This window comes from Python bivittatus, unplaced genomic scaffold (assembly GCF_059951505.1).
Source record: "Python bivittatus isolate LINGU-HERP-01145 unplaced genomic scaffold, Pbiv_v1 ctg000340_np1212, whole genome shotgun sequence".
Classification (NCBI taxonomy): Eukaryota; Metazoa; Chordata; class Lepidosauria; order Squamata; family Pythonidae; genus Python; species Python bivittatus.
The window spans coordinates 18,863,986-18,881,133 of record NW_028277056.1 but is presented as its reverse complement, the minus strand read 5'-3'; the positions used below and the strand labels follow the sequence as shown (position 1 = coordinate 18,881,133).

General features: G+C 38.9%; 2 protein-coding genes across 3 annotated transcripts in view; one reads left to right on the top strand and one right to left on the bottom strand.

Moving 5' to 3' along the window:
• Positions 1-17,148, top strand: part of ARHGAP20 (Rho GTPase activating protein 20) — a 79,966-nt gene that overhangs the window by 60,283 nt on the left and 2,535 nt on the right. For both annotated transcript variants that reach the window (XM_015888543.3, XM_025168333.2), the window contains exons 8-14: positions 160-226; positions 4,222-4,410; positions 8,445-8,623; positions 13,811-13,972; positions 14,869-14,978; positions 15,252-15,441; positions 16,621-16,735. In XM_015888543.3, the coding sequence (XP_015744029.1) occupies positions 160-226; positions 4,222-4,410; positions 8,445-8,623; positions 13,811-13,972; positions 14,869-14,978; positions 15,252-15,441; positions 16,621-16,735 (1,012 nt within the window). The remainder of the gene's footprint in view (positions 1-159; positions 227-4,221; positions 4,411-8,444; positions 8,624-13,810; positions 13,973-14,868; positions 14,979-15,251; positions 15,442-16,620; positions 16,736-17,148) is intronic.
• The window catches only part of FDX1 (ferredoxin 1), a 54,097-nt gene continuing 37,269 nt past the window's right edge, over positions 321-17,148 (bottom strand). Inside the window, exon 5 of the transcript XR_015796104.1 lies at positions 321-3,522. The gene's annotated coding sequence lies outside the window, so the exon portion shown is untranslated. The remainder of the gene's footprint in view (positions 3,523-17,148) is intronic.

Here is a 17,148-nt window from a genome sequence, read left to right as displayed (position 1 = left end):
TGTAAATATTTAAGTGTTCTGCTATTTGATTTCTGTTAAAAGTAGGTGACCTCTGCTGTAGTCTAGAACAGCTGTGTTAAGGACACATGTTTTAATTTATAATTTTAAATAAATCAGCTTCCTGTTCATTCTAACAGCTGTAGGATTGTATTTTTAAAGGGTTCTGAGAAGGATTATCAGCTGTGGGTTAATTCTGGGAAAGAAGATGCCCCTTATCCCCTTATTGGTAAGTATCTGGGAAGGGTATACTAATGATACTTGGAGGAACATAATACAAAGCATTTGCTTTGTATTATGTTCCTCCAAGGGTTTCAGGGTCAATAACAGCTAAAAAAATAATGAACAACATACACAATTTCAAAGCAAGATAATATTAAAAATCACTCATGAGTTCCTTATTCAAAGACAGCCTAAATAAGGATATTTTTCAAGTCTTCTGGAAAATCTTTACTATGAGCATTTTATAAGCAGACAACCAGAATAAATATATTTTAAGCTAATAGGTTGCAACAAGAGTGGGGAATTTTCTTTTGTTGTGGGGTTAGAGTTTCTGTAATCTTTGACTTTCTGTTGGATTGATGGGAATTGGAACCTGTTAATATCAGGAAGGCAAAAGCTCATCAGGAATTTAATTCCGTATTTGAGAAATTGAGACTGGCTTCACTTATTGCACGAAGCCATTATATGGTAAGATTTTGGCTGGGTTGTATGTATATCCAGCCACTGTGGTTTGTAAAATGTGATAAATGGCTTCAGATGTTGGGCAAAGCAGCAACAACACCTGTGGACAAATCATGGTTTATCACAGTACATAAAAGCAACACAGAGTTGTTCCAAATGCGATTCTGATCTGCAATTGCTCTTGGCGCAATCACTGAAAATAAGATGACATGTTCTTGGCTGATTTTGTCAAATATGTTTTTTTTTAAAAGAATTCTGAACACAAGTTCAGAAAACTTACTATAACATCCCACTTTTACTTCCTATTTTTAAAAAATAATGTGTTGTGGTTTTGGCACACTGAGGTAGTTAAGTTAGGGTAAAAGAAAGGGGACTGTTGCTGAATGTGGAATTTTTATGATGACTTTTGTTTGGTATTTTAAACCAGAAACATTACAAATCAGTAATGGAGTTATATCATTCTCTCAGAAGAAATTATCAGCTGCCTTTGACATTTTCTTCGGAGCGTGTGTGAATGTACATGCATGCCTGTGGCTAGTGGCAGTAGATTTAGATGTGGGCCCAGACTACTGAGAACTGCATTTCTAACTCTGACCTGCAGAACACTGTATTTTGTTACTCTCAAGAAGATAGGTCTGGGTGAATGGCTGGCTTTCATAAACCACTAATTGAAAATAATTATCCAGTAAAATCCAGACATTATCCCCTCATGACTATTACAGATCGCTAGTAATCTGGCTATTTTTATAAGAAAAGGCTGGACCCCCTTTCATTTAAATTACGTTTCTTTCTTTTTCTTCTTTTTTTTGCATACCGTTCATAAGATTTTGACACTCTTGTAAGCAAATGGAAGAATTTTTGGATTTACAAAGCCTCCTCCCCTGGAAGTGTGGGACATCATTTTCTCTTACTGAAACCCATATTAAGCAGTAAAGCACGATGGAGTATCTTGTGATGTGCTCCTGTGAACTTAATGAAGGATGCCAAAGGTCCTGTTCCCAAGTCTGTCTGATCAGCAGTGGGTGTTCCACAGATGCACATCGAAAGGCAAATTGTTGCTTTTTGGCTTTGTTCCTTGTCTGCCATTACTCCCACGGACAGACTTAGTGCATTTTTTAATGTTTTAGCCTTTGCAGAGCTTCACTAAAGCAAATAGGCATACAATAGATTATTCTAAAACAAGACAAATATAAATTTGAATTTAATGTTGAAATACCTCCTTTTTCTTCAGCATCATAAAGTTCCTTAGCCACGGCCATATTTGTTGTGATCTAAAAGGCGGTCGTAAATGGAATGTTACAGTACTTCTGAGAGTCAGGCCAACTGTCCATGTGCTTTTAGAACACCGTCTCCAACAGTGGCCAATGAGACGCTTCTAGGAGCAGTCAAGCCAAATCATAACCATCCCTTCTGGTTAGCATGATCGTTCCATTGGCACTATCGTAGCTTGGCAGTGGGCAACGTATTTTGTGTAGGTATTTTTTTTTTAAATCAGAGGACCAATCCTAACTTATTAAGTCATCTAAGGTAATGACAATCTCCACTTTCTGTATCTATGATTTTTCCATGTTGCAGCTCTGTTTGACATGTGCTGTGAACAGGTGGCAGAACCTTTTCAACTATGTCTGGCCTGAGAAGGTACGCAGGTTGAGCCTGCTTAGTATTTGAATGGGAGAACACCAAGGAATCCTAGGCTGTAAGCTCAGTTGGGAAGTCACAACACACCCCAAAAGAAGTCAGTGACAAACCACTTCTGTGCTCTTTCCATACAGTTCCATAAATTGCATCTATGTAGTCCCCAGAAGTCAATCTGGACTTGAAGGAGCCCTCTGATAGGGTGATACGTTGGAGAGGATTCAAGTGCAACAAAGAAAGCTGGAATTTTGGATGGTTACTTTTAAAAACAAAATATTTATTTTTTGTTAAGAGAAAAAACCATACAATTAGGCTAGGGGGAACTACTAAAAACCTATATATTTTTTAGTGAAATAAGGTGCAAAGTAGATATGTTAAGCTTCTGCTTGACTTGACAAATCTGTTTTACTTAAAAATAAAACCCTTTGCTCACTGCAAGGAACAGAATCCCATTTAATGATATTTTCATGTTATTTGCTGTGTACTTGCAGCTTTTAATTTTGTTTTGAAGTATGGCCTCTGGCTGTGAAATGTTGTTGATACTTTACTTAGAGGTGCAGATGATGATATGTTGGTAGATCTTTGGATGATTTGCAAAAGGTTAGAAAGAATTTTTGAGTCCCAATTGTTCAGTGATTACAACAGCAAAATTAGCAGCTCCTAAATTAGCTGATGAAATGAAGGTGTTTTTAAATCTTTATTTAAAAGCAAACATATTACAAATATCTAAGAACAAATCAAGATTCCAACAACCAGGAATCTAAACCAGGTTTAGCTTAACCAGGAAATTGTTGTGTGGAAAGACTGTGGACTTCAGTTCTGGTACTGAATACAGATTCTAGCTTCTTAATTACTCTTACTTTAATTCTAAATACTTGTCCCTTGTAGCTAACTCAGGTTGATGGATCTTGGAAGTTCTAGTAAAATAGCAGGATAGAGCCAACCAATCTGAAGTATACTTATTGCTGGCTATATGTGAGAAAAAATTCAAACAACATGTGCATGTTTTCCTTCAAGAAAGGAAGCTAACAAAAAGACTTTAATATTTCAACTTTTTTTTTCTTATCTAGTTAAAAGGCTAATAAGTTGAATGCAGAGATAGAGTTCCTCATGCAGAGGTTTGACCAGGAAGTGATTTGATCTGCGTCCCGCTCTCATATCCTCTTCCAATCACCTGGTTCACCATAAGGACTTCTCAGACTTATGCTGAAAACAATGAGACTTGCTGTGAATGCCAGAGTAACAAAAGTTGGCTTCCTTAAGCAATTTTTAATTCCTTCTATTGTAGGGATACACACTAACTTATCCTACGCTGCGGGATATAGTGCTTATCAAGGAAAAAGAAGGGGAGGAAAAGAATAACATGTTTTCATATGGTATCCAGATGTCGTTTTGCAAGCCTCAGGCTACAAAGTCAGAAATCTCTGTTATTTCTATTCATTTGAGATATACAAAAGCCTAGGCTTTCAATGCACAGTGGTGACTTGATTGACACATAATACTCTGCATTTGCCCTGGTTGGAGAAATAATAGAGGCTGTTCTAAGAAATAATAGTGGATGTACTTTAAAATCCACTGGAGGTGTCAGTCCTTCACTTTGGCTGGTCTGTGCCCACATGTCCAGCACTGTCAGTAAGTATGGCACACCATAAATCTTCCATTTTTAGCAGGCAGAATCTGAAATTGGACTAGAAAGTCAGGGAAGACAGAAAGGATTTTGAAAATCCTGAGTACAAAATAATTGAGCATAAAGATAAGAACTTAGCATAAGTCAGGATATATTTACTCTAGCGAATAAAGTCCATTTTTAAAGAATAAATATTACTGTGACATCCCTGGCAGGTCCTGTTATATTACTTGTTCTTCACATATGCAAATTTAATTCTCTTCTTCTTTCATGAGCAGGGCATGAATATCCTTTTGGAATTAAAATGAGCCACATTCGTGACACTTTGCCCCAGACAAAGGGATCAAAGGATGGGGACTGCCCTCTGGATCTTCAGGGAGCCTTCCTAATAGAACAATTGCCCCGTGAACTTCAGTGCCAGTTCATTCTCAAGCCAAGTCGCCTGGCCACTGGGCATCAGTTGAATGGTGAGTCTTTCCATGTACAGAAGGCTTCATTCAGCACGTGTCCCCCAGCCCAGCCAGTAGTGTTGTAGGTGTAGCCCACTAGGTAATATGCAATGCCTGTTGAGCTTCATTATCATTTCGTATGACAAGTGGATTCCCAGTTGCTCTCTTGTAGTTGTACATTACAGAGGAAGGTAGGTTGTCATATTCTAGAACGGAAGAATACTAGAGAAGCTTTTACTGAAATTCAAAGCTCACCAATGGTCATGTGGTAGGAGAATCTGGTGGGAATAGGAGCTCAGACAAGCTCAGAGAGCACCAAGGACTCCGCAGTTCAACCCTGGGCTACATATATTCTCTTCTATTGGAAAAGGAGCTCAAGATGGTGGGAATTCCTAAAGAAGGAGATACTAAAAGTGCAGCTGCAAACAAGTCCAATAAGGAATTGTCAGAAGAATCCATGTAGGTACACACAAAGCTTAGTGAAAATCTGAAAACAAGAAAGGTCATATAAAGGAAATGGAAACAGGGCCAGGTTGCAAAGGAAGAGTATGGAAAGCCAGCTTAGAACTGTAGAGCTGGCATCAGGAAAGGAAAGCTCAGAGTGAACTGACATTAGGAACAGGTGCTAAGAATAAGAAAAACTCCTTTAGATGGGTTGAAAATAAAAAAGGAAAAAAAAAATCATTGTACAAGCTACTAAGTGAAGATAGCAAAAATGCTAACAGATAAAGAAAAAGCAGAGCTGCTCAGCTTCTATTTTGGTTCAGTCTTCTTCACCAAAAAACTATATGTTCCACCAGGAAATTATGGAGAATAGGATAAAGGGGCAGGATTGAAGCTTGAGACTGATAAGAATATAGTTGGGGAATATCTTTGAATGATACTAAATCTCCAGGACCAAGTAAATAGCTGATGGTCTATCAGAACTCTTATATGGTATCCTTGAGTAATTTTGGAACACTAGTGAAAGGCCAGATGACTGGAGGAGAACAAAAGTTGCCTGCTTCAAAAATGGGTAAAGGAAGATAAGCAAGTTACAGATCAGGTGCCCAGGGAGATTCTATGGCAAATCATAAAGAAGTCTATCTGTCAGCATCTTGAAAACAATATGGTAATTACCAGAAGTCAGTCAGTGAACAACGCTTGTGAGTTTTATCTGAATTTTTAATTGGGTAGCTTTCTTAGTAGATTGTGGGAATTCTATAGACATCACATATCTTGATTTCAGCAAACAACTGATAAAGTACTTCATGATGTGCTGATTAGCAAGCTAATTAAGTGTGGACTGGATGGTATGACAATTAAGGGCATACTTAGATAGCTCAGAAATGATACTAAAACAGTGCTCATCAATGGTTCCTCCTCAGATTGAAGGAGGTATTGAATGGGGCACCACAAGACCACAAGAGTGGGTCCTCTAATATTTTCATTAACAGTTGGGTCAATAGGTAGAGGAAGCACTTGCCAAATTTGTAGATGTCATAAAGACAACGTTCAGAACAATCTTAATCAGATAGAGAAATGGGCTGCAAGTTAATACAACTAAATTTAATGGAGTAGAAAATTCTTAATTTAAAAAACAAAAATCAAATGCAGAAGTATTAGATGCAGGATACCTAATTTGTTAATTGTGGTTGCAAAAAAGATATTAAACCATAGTTGATTGCAGAGTGAATGTAAGCCAGCAGCGTGATGCAGCTGCAAAAATGCAAATGCAGTTTAGTCTACCTCAACAGAGGTATCATTTCAAAATCATGGAAAATAATCAGTCTGCTTTATTCTGCTTTGATCAGATTTCACCTTCAGTACTATGCCCACTTTAAAGATTCAAGGAAATTGGAACAGAGAAAGGCCATTAGGATGATCAGGGAATTAGACACAAAGTCCTATGAATAGAGATTGAAGGAGCTGGATATGTTTAGCCTTAAGAAAAGACAACTGAATGGGGATGTAATACTGCCTGAATGAATGCCACATAGAAGAAAATCAAGACCTGTTCTTGTTCTAGAATGCAGGATGTGGAATACTGGATTCAAATTGCTTGAAGGTAGATTCCACTAAAGGAGAAAAAAGTTCCTAACAGAACCGATTGACAGTGGAAGCCATAGAGGTTGTGGGCTCCCTTTTGTTGGGTGTGTTCAATCAAAAGCAAACAGCCTTCTGTCTGGGATAATTTAATTTGAATTTTTGCACTAAGCAGGGAGGTTGGATTCAATAATCTAAATTCCCCCTTCTTATTTCATGATTCTGTGATCAGATCCTAAATTTTGCATATTCAAGCTTCATATAAGTCCACTCCAGTCTTCTAAGATTCATGCTGCATCCTGAGTCTGCTCCTTCATAGCCCCTTAATACTATGCCCCTTTAATACCTCATCCTTTCTACCTGCTCCTGTACACCCTTGCCTGTACACGAGAAATGTAGATCCTATTCTTCTGCTTTTATCAGAAGTCTGTTCTAAGTGTTACAGTATATGGTTTTTAAAGCACCTCACTGTGGCAACTTGATGCTACACTAAGAAGCAGTGTTTGGATATTGTCCATTTCTACATTTCAGGGTTTTTTTGTTGTTGTTGTTGGTATAACAAAATGGTTAGAAATTTAAGAACTAAGAACTCGAGCTTTTCTTTTAAGCATTTCAACACTGGGGATTTTTACTCCATGAGCTAACTACAGTTCTCTGCTATTCATGACCCTCCCCTTGGCTGAAACTATGGTAATCAAAGTTTGAAAAGTACAGTGAATAGTCTGGACAGTGCTGCATCATAGCTGGAGCTAAGCAGATAATATCTAAAACTTCAATGGCAGATTACTAGGTTGTTAACTGGAACATCATAATCTCAACTTTTTCACTTTCAGAATATGTAAATGTAATTATTTTGTCACTCGGTCTGTGTTTTTCTACCTGCTGAGATGCTGTAATTCAGCTTGACCAAATTTTCCTCAAATTCACCAGAAACAGGCAATTTGCTTATATCAGAAATTGACAAATAGTTTCAGAACAGCAGCACATTTCTTGGCAGTTGCAGACATGCTCCTGCTCTGTTTCTTTTAACATAATTGATTAGTCAAGTCGCAATATAACGGCAAAACTATGTCAGAACAGTTCAACCTAAAATGTTCTGTCCCATTATGAAGAGGGCTTCTTCACATACTGATAGACGCATCTGCAATGTTCATTTCTTGGAGTTTGAAACATTAACATCCTAGCAGTACAAAAAAACTTTTGCTGTTGTCATATATTTCAGCTCAAAACTTGTTGGCCTGTCTGTCTCTAAGCTTTGTAATTTGTGTTGGAGGCAGCTGTTTTTGTTCACAAAAGTTGTGCCCTGCTGGATCGCACCCCTGGCCCATCTAGTCCAGCATCCTGTTCTCACAGTGGCCAATCAACTGCACAAGGAAGCCCGCTAGTCTCCCCGCAGGTGGCCTTCAGAGGCAATCCCACTGCTGTCCAGGCCAATAGACATTGATCCATGTGACCTCCATGAATTGGTTGAACCTGGTAGCCTGCATAAGTATAAATATGAACATGATTCTGAATAGATATGTTGATTCTGATATCAACATGCAAAGAAAGGCAGTAATCTGGATTATTTTTATAATTCTCTCTGTAGAGATGGAATTCAGTTATTGCTAAGTACAGTTCCTGGAAAGTCCTCTTATTTAAGTATGCACAGTGTGGGCTCCAAGGGAAAGAGGTAGACTTTAACTATAGGAGCCAATTGTGGCCTTTTCCCATTTCTTGAACCTCTGTAACAAGTAAGAGGTATGATATAAATCTGACTTATTTATTTATTTGAGTTATATCCCATCTTTCATTCAAGAGGTCTGCAACAACAACACTGTGAGTTGGGCTGGGTTGAAAGAGAGTGACTGGCCCAAAGTCACCCAGTGAACTTCGGTGGCTGAGCGTGGATTTGACCTGAGATCTCCCTGCTCCCTCATCCAATACCTTAACCACAAACTGCATTGGCTTTCTGAAACAGAAATAGCCTTCTCTTTTAAAACAAACAAAAAGCAAAACTTACTTTCTTCCTTCCTGCCTTTCTTTAGAGTTAAGCCAAAAGCCATTTAAAAGGAAAAGATCAATTATAAACTGGGCCTTCTGGCGAGAAACAGGCGCTCCAGTGGACCATTTGGTGCCATCTCCAACATCTTCCAAATCAGGGAAGCTGTTCGGGCTTTCCCTCTCATCCATCTGCGAGAATGATAATCTGCCCAGACCAATCTTGGTAAGTCACTTTTACATTCAGAGCAGATGATGGAAATTGGTGGCATCTCTCTAGGCTAACGGTGCACACATTTGGACTATTGAGAATATGTAATAGTTATGCTCCTTATTGAGAAGATATTTGCCATTGTGGGCACATGGGAAATCTAGTTTGCAGATGGCAAATTAGATCTTTGAAATGCTCTACCATCTCTGTGGGACCTTTGTATGGCTCAAGAGTGTTCTTAATAGTAAATATGTGACAGGCCAATCTTTTTATAAAAAATTAGGTGGGGCAAAGAGTATGGGGAACATCAAGGGAAGTGCCTACAAGACACACTGACGCCCACAGCAATAGGTTTCTACTGCTGTTCTAGGCAAGAAATAAGATTTTGGTACATTATGGCAGGAGGAGCAAAGGAACATTCAATAGGGATTTGGAGTCTTGCTCAGGTCCTTCTTCTGGTGAAACCAATTAAGTAGCAATTCAAATTGCAAATGGGTAGTTTTGCATAATCATTTGTACTACTGCATCTCCTGTCATGTGATTATAATGGAGTAAATATTTTCCTATTTCTCACTCCATATTTGTATCAAATAACAGACATCTTGATTCCCAGGAAGTTAGGCTTTCTAGAGTGAAACTGTGTTGTTTTAGTGGTGGTGGGGAGGTTGGCAGCAAAAATAGAACTAACAAATTTATTATCACATTAAGTTTTGTGGATCACAATTCATTTCATCCAATCATGGAGCCGTTAGGTAATCCTAAAAATGTATGGACATTGCTGTGATAGTGGAGCATGTAAGGTACTTGGTTCTTGTGTATAGTATTTTTTGCGTAGTATAACAAGCAAATATGTGCTGCTAGTTAGGAGTACTGTAATATGAACCGTACAAGGCCTGAGTATTACCTTAATAAGCAGCCAATGTTAGGACGTGTTCCTCTGTTACATTTGGGATTTCTATTGAGATAATTAATGCTAAAGCACAAGTTGGAATGTATCTGCCAAACATAATTTGCAAATCAGGAGCCCCTTCCAGGATTTCCCTCCCCTTTAGAGTAACTTTGCTCCTTTTTCTTCATACTAAATTTGATTTCTGTATTATTTGTGTGTCAGAGGTAATACTGCTTTTCTTGAAACTGTGGTTTGTAAAATTTCAAACTGATTTCAAACCATGGTTTCAGAAGAAGCATTCACCATTTACCATGCAGGTTTTGATGTATGCATAGATCTCTCAAACAAAGACTTGCCATTTGGTGTTGCTTCATACAAATTGGAAATAAGCATTGTGCTTATCTTCCCCTGAAGGGTGCAGGAATCTGTGCATAAACCACAACTCCTACAGTTACTATATTTGGAAATAAGACATGCCTAGACATATGGTTCCTTCCAAAATGCCAGGTTTAAAGCTTTTTTGAAAGAACTTTGTGCCTTATAACTCTGATGTTAAACTAAAAATATAATAATAAAGTCTAGCTTTGGTTGTTGCATTGCAACATTTGATCAGTATGAAGAATAATTTCAGATTAGCCAAGTCCCAAATACTTAAAAAGAAAAGGGAATGGAAATCTCAACACAAATAGCAAAATATGAATGATAAACAGATGAAGTAGACAAGATGCAGGCTGGAAGTTTCAGGAGTCTCTTAAACACTCCCCTAAGATGTTTGATGTATTTGCATAGCTGAGCTTACCCAGAAGTCCAAAAGATACTGCATCCTAGCTTCAATCTGTAAGGAAATTTAGAGGTGACTTTGGGGATGGGGAAGGAATGAGCGAGCCATTAAGGGAGAACATTCAGAAAAGATTACATAGTTCTGAGAAAGGGGGGAGTGTGAGAAAGAAACAAACAAACAAAAAAACCCGTCTTGATTTTATTTAATGTAAGATGGGACAGAGAGGAACTTGGACAGGTTAAGTAGCCAGAGACAAACCTGACTGCCCACCCCATCCTGCCCATCTAATCAGAGAAATAGGGAATTCTTGAACCACATGGGAATCTCTTGAATTAGAGACAGGAAGTGGACAAGCCACCCAGAAGATAGAAGAAAGCTGAGTGAACAGGAGATTGAAGAATATGACACAAAGTTCCAGACCTGTTAAGAAATGTCCCAGGTATTCTGGTGCTTCAGAGCAGATTCCAAGGATTCACTGTGGATAATATTTCTGGACTCCTGGAGGAAGAACAGCTGCTGCAAGTGCTGGGAATTGGGTGAGAGATCTCTGTGGGATGCCTTTGTCCTGAAGAGCAGGAAGAGATGGGTGAATGTGACTCTCTACTAAGAGGAACTGAAGCAGCAGTTCTACCAAGAAAAGTGTCCTACTTCTAGGGGTGAGCATTCAAGATGTGACAGCTCTTCACATTGAAAAATATATTATTCCATTGATCCACAGAGGAACATATGACACAGCTAGTCACAACCTTGAAAACATTGCAATGGACTGTGAAACATGGGGCAGGAGTTTGAAGGAGCTGGAGACACTATTGGTGTATTTTACTCCTTGTTGAAGGACATGAAGTAAGAAGAAAGAGAATATGGGAAACGATCAACTGGCTGCACAGATGTGGTCAACAAGAACAGTTTGAATTCTTTTATAATGGATATGTTTCTGAAACAAGGGACTCCTGGCAAGAAATGGACTGCATCTTGAAAGAACTGGGAATAAAGGTTTTGGGAGGCGTCTTGTAAACCTATCTGGAGAGCTTTAAACTGAATCATGTGGTGGAGAGAGAAATGCAATGCCTGGGATTGAGATTGGGAGGATAGTTGGAAATGGAGGCATCCTATAATGAGACATAACTACCTGAAAGAATAGATCAAACTACATAACCCAAGGGTGCAGTATATCTATATCAATGGACAAAGTATGGGGAAGAAACAGAAAAAATCAGAGCTTTTAATGCTAGAAGGTGAGGATGATTTAATAGGCACTAATGAAACCTGGTGAGACAAAACTCTTGAGTGGAATGCAAGAATAGAAGAGTAGAACAGGCCAGACAGATATGGAGAGAAGTGATGTTATATGTTAAGGAAATGCATGCATATATTGAGATCCAGAAATCTGAGCATGAGGATCCAGTTAAGAGTATCTGGGTAAGAACAGAAGGATGGGGAAATAACAAAGATTTGGGGAAACTTATTGTGGAGATATGCTGTATACCACCAAACTAAGCAGAAGACCTGGATAATACATTTCTGGACCAGATTACAAAACTTTCAAGGAGGAGAGACATAGTAATAATGAGAGACTTCAACTACCAAGACATCTGTTGGAAAACCAACTTGGCCAAGAATACAAGGTCTCCCAAATTCCTCAGTGGTCTTGCTGGTATTTCACTTTCCAGAAGGTTGAAGAAGAAATAAGGAGATTGGTTCTTCTGGATCTGATACTAGTTACTAAGGAAGAGTTGGTCAAAGATGTAAAAATATGAAAACTTATGTCACCTTGAGTTTCAGAATATCACAGAAAGAGAAGTTGGAGAATAGTTATATATTCATACTAGAATTCAGGAGAGTCAATTTCAACAACCTTAGAAAAGTACTACACAGAATATTATGGAGAGAAACCCCATGTTAGAAGAAGCATAGGGGGATTAGGTTACAAACTTCTGAAAAATAAGATACTGGAAGTGCAGTCATGTGCCATCCCAATAAAGAAAAATTGGGATTTGACTTTGAAAATTGTGGCCACATAGGGAACTTTTAACTGTGCTAAGAGTTAAAAGGGACATGTACAGAAAATGGAAAATTGGTGTATGGGCAGATAGCTAATATTTGCAGATAGAAAGACTGAAGCACAGAAGAAAATTGGGGTTGCAAGGGAAGATAAAGAGCAACAAAAAGGGGTTTATTTTGGCTTTGTCAGTAGTAATAAGAAAAAAATTGAAGGAGTGGGCGCATTACTAAATGATAGTAACAGGTGATGGGGAAAGGGCAGAGCTTCTTAACCCCTACCTTGCTTTGGTGTTCTCCTGAAAGAGGAACTATTCTTAAATGAACTTAAGCAGGATTGACACTTGGAAGGAGTGGAAACTTAAGAGAGGGTTAGGGAGCACCTGGTTACTGTGAATCAGTTTAGTTACCAAGACCAAATTCAATGGAAATGGAAATTACAACTGAGAACTTGGATTTTGCACATATCATCTTGAATCCCCTTCTGTGACCTTTGAGAAATCCTGGAAGATAGGTATAGTACCAGAGGATTAGAGAAGGATAAATGTTCCTATCTTCCAAAAAAAAAAAAAAAGCAAATGCAATCCTAGGCTGCATGAATAGAAATGTAGTGTCAAGACCAAGAGAAGTCATATTTCCTTCTCTGTGGAGGCCGGAGGTAGTGGGTGCATGGGCTAAGCTGGGAAGATGAAGATATAGCACAAGTGCAGGGTGAGAAAACAGGAGGCAATATCAATTGATTTGGAGATGATTAAAGTGTCTCGGGAGGACAGTAGATAAGTGATGGCTGGGCATCAGCAGCTGTTTGGGGGGAATTGTAGGAAGAGAGCACTGTTAGTCTGTGGTGACAAAAAATCTGAAGGAGTCTGGTAGCACCTTTTCCAACTAACATGTTAAAAGGCATAAGCTTTCGTGAGTGCTATCAGACTCCTTCCAATTGTTTGGGAGGTAATAACTATGGAACTGTCACCGTGTTGCAGTGATGGAAGACTCTTACTGTCGGCCACATGCAAATGTTTTTCTGGTTTGTGTAAGGGATTGCTGAAACTGCTTATGCAAAAGGGAAAATCTGTTATGTAAACCATAGCACAGTTTTCTAGTTTTCTGCCATTTCTTTGATAGATAATATAAATTCAAAACTTTTTTCTCAAGAAGTCTGGGTTTTCTATCAGCACTCAGCCAGATTCAGCACTCAAAACCCCCTAATGTGAAATCTGTCACTCTTGTCTGATCCATGTTCCTCCATACTGGGGCACAGGCAAAACTACAGTTCTGTTCTCACTGCGAACACAATAGAGCTCTTGAGTGTTTTTCTCCAAAGCACCTCACTCAGGTGTTGAGTCTTCTGTGGAAGTCAGGACATAGGCCAACTTGAGACAGGCAGCTTGAGGGAAGGACTCTGCCAAAACCTTCTGTGTGTGAGTAGGATAGTGAAGAGAAAATAGTTGTGCTAGATGCTTTTTCAGAATAAGTATCTGCTAAAAATCAGCTCCCTGCTCAGACTTCATATATTGATTATATATTTCTTTTGTAGGATATGCTTTGCTTTCTCTATCAAGAAGGACCTTTTACTCGGGGTATTTTCAGACGTTCAGCAAATGCAAAATCCTGTAGAGAGCTGAAAGAGAAGCTTGACTCGGGTGAAGATGTACACCTACTTTGCGAGTCCGTGTTTGTGATAGCCTCTGTATTTAAGGTAGATGAGAATCTCTCTCTCTCTAACATTCTGTGTAAGAGTTACTTGACCACTGAAATTACCTATCTTTAATTTAGGATCTGAACATAATCTTTTTTTCTTTTTTTTTTAATTGACCCAGAACTCTGTTCAGTGAAGATTAATTCAAGGAACTTGTAGACAACTCGGTAAAGAAGTTTCTCCCAACCCTACTACCTGAACTTGAGACTTAAGACAACAATAACAAACACTTCTGAGACCTAATACATGCAACATGTATAGTAGTCTAGTGCTAAGATATTTCTATAAGCTATTGATCTTCCCAATCATAGAATCCTCCAAGTTTTTCATTTGAAACTTCTCTTTGGAATTCTAGGGCTCCATTCTGCATATAATTGATTGAACAGCTGGGCTCTCAGATTTTAAGCTTTCTTAAGAACATTTTCTAAGTCCTTAGAAACCAGGACTGGTGCCATTTGTGCATGAAAAGGGAAAGGAACAGACATCTGGTGAAGTGGGAGAGGCCGGATTCATAGGAAGTTCTAACGGCTTGCTTTTGAATATATTCAAAATTAAATTTGAGAAAAGTAATTGCTTTGCGCTTGTTTTTATCAAAGCATTTTTTGTTCTTTCATTTCTGCAATAATCAAAGAGAATGAGGAGCCTAAGAAAGAATTATGTGTGACCTGAAATCCAGCAGGAGAAGAATTGTACATTTCCCTGTCCCTCCTGTGGCAACTTTTATGTTCATTCTCACAATAGTTTCTACAGCACTGTTTCTCAACCTTGGGAACTTTAAGATGTGTGGACTTCAACTCTCAGAATTCTGGGAGTGTTCTAGGGTGTCATGTTGTTCTAGGGTGTTGTATTCTTGAAATGGTTGCTTATGTATGTTGTTTCCCTTCTCTTTCAATAAGGATTTCCTTCGTAACATCCCAGGGAGCATCTTCTCATCCGAGCTCTGTGATCTGTGGGTTTCCTTAATGGATGAAGGGAACCATGAAGAGAAAATAAAAAGCGTCCATGGGTAACATTGCTTGTATAATTTCCTGTGCCAGTTTGTCAGAAACTGGGGGGGGGGGGAGTAGAGGTGTGAAATGTATAGGTCCTTACACACACACATTTTGATGATTGTGTCTCATACACCATGATATTTTAGTTTCCTCCAGTAACCTTCCATTTAGTGGGAAATAAGTTTCAAACTGAGAGGACAGATTAGGAAAAAAAAGGAAGGAAGAATTTGGAGGGTCAGTTGTGGAGCCCTTTCTTGTGCTTAAACAAATTGATTTTGTGTTTCTAGACTAATGGAACAGCTTCCAAGAGCCAATGTAGTGCTGTTGCGTTACCTCTTTGGAGTCTTACACAGCATACAGAAGCAGTCTGAAGACAACCAGATGACCGCATTCAATTTAGCAGTGTGCATTGCACCCAGCTTGCTCTGGCCTTCAGCTCCTGCAAACCCTGGGACTGAGGGAGAATTCACCAAGAAGGTAAACCAAGCAATAGTTCTTCAGGTTCTTCGCTTGGAGCCACTTCAGATGTTCCAAGGAAACAGCACAAGAGAAAGAATGAGTGAAGTGTGCATAATCTTCTCATTCTTATGGATCTTGTCTAAAGAGGGGAGATAGAATAGGTATTGCCCATTTTGAAAGAGTTGGGAGTGTGAAGATTTACTCATGCTTCTCTATTTCCTTGGGAGATAGGCCAGTAGTTCTCTATTTCTGAATGGGCCTGGATCTCTTCCATAACATCTTAGAAAGATCTGTACATAGTTAAAGGTAATACGGGATGTGGCTCCAAAGTGACTTTTGCTATAAAGGGCTTACTTTTTTCTACCATCCAACGTTGTACTGTTCTGTCTTCCCAGCAAGCATTAGTGCATGTTAAGAAGCAGATACTTTCCTTATTAAGCATCCAACCTGAAGTGGTTTAAGATGGTAGCCTTCCCCATATTCCTCTGTTTGAATATTTAAGCAGGCCTCAAGCTGGTGTTGCTCTGTTTTTCTCACAGTAATTAATATATGATTGCTAATATAGAGGCGTTCATGGATAAGAATTTGCACTAGGTACTATCAGATCAAGAGCAGCCATCTTCCTGTACTACTTCTCTTTTTCCGGCATGATCAGTAATCATTGTAGAACATTTTCAGAGTCCAACCCTGCGTTGGGAGGCAGCCTAGAACAAACAGGTTGCAATAGGAGGATTTGTGTGGGAGGAAAAGAACTGGCATAGAAATCAGAGAGCATATAACTGACAAGAGATAACAAGGAAAATGTTCTAATACTGAGCTGAAGAAGGAGCTGTGGAAAGAGCCTGTTCTGTGCCAAGAGAACAGCGGGACTAGAAGGAAGTCGCACTTGCTTTTTTTTTTTTTTTTTGAAAGAACATGTTTTATATATAGGATGATGTATGTTATTAAAGGGTGTTCAATAAGGAAAGGTTTACATAACTGCACATTTCTTCATAACACACAATGCCAACACTGAAAATGATGTGACATGAATTTAAGGAGTAAAAGTAAAAACAAGTTAAAATGAACTTTCCACCTGGTGGGCCAGCAGAGGCAAGTTGGAATCTTGTAATGAACCCTTTGACTTCAGATTTATCTTAAATTCCACGGTGACCTTCACGCTTTAAAATAAATCTCATTATCCTTGTTCGTTTGCAGGTTTCTGTCCTTGTACAGTTTCTCATCGAAAATTGCTGCAGGATCTTTGGAGAGGAAATTACTTCTGTCTTTGCAGATATTGTGCCCAAAAATGACAACCGGGAAGATGGTTCAGGTAACATAGACAAAAGAAAAAACCAGACAAGTGGGGTGGGAGGGGAGGGGAGTGTAGTATTCTAGCCTTTTAACTTAGTCTCCACAAATTTGTTGTTTTGGCACCTTTCCTATGAGGATTGCAACATGTGCTTTGTATCACACTATGGGGCTGGTCACCGTGCGGTCTAAATACAAGAGACTCCTAGGAACAAGTCGCATGAAGCTGACTGAGCGGCCTTCAGCAAAGCCATCACTCTGCTGAACAGTATTTCAGAATGCCTCTGAGAATAGATAAAATTAGATTAAGAACTGAAAAGCATATTGACCTCTGTAAAATAGTAAATGAAGCTGTTGTTTTATTCAGCATTGTTGCTCTCGACTGAGCTGATGACACCTCAAGGTTTGGTAACACCTATTTTCATATTCTTGCAG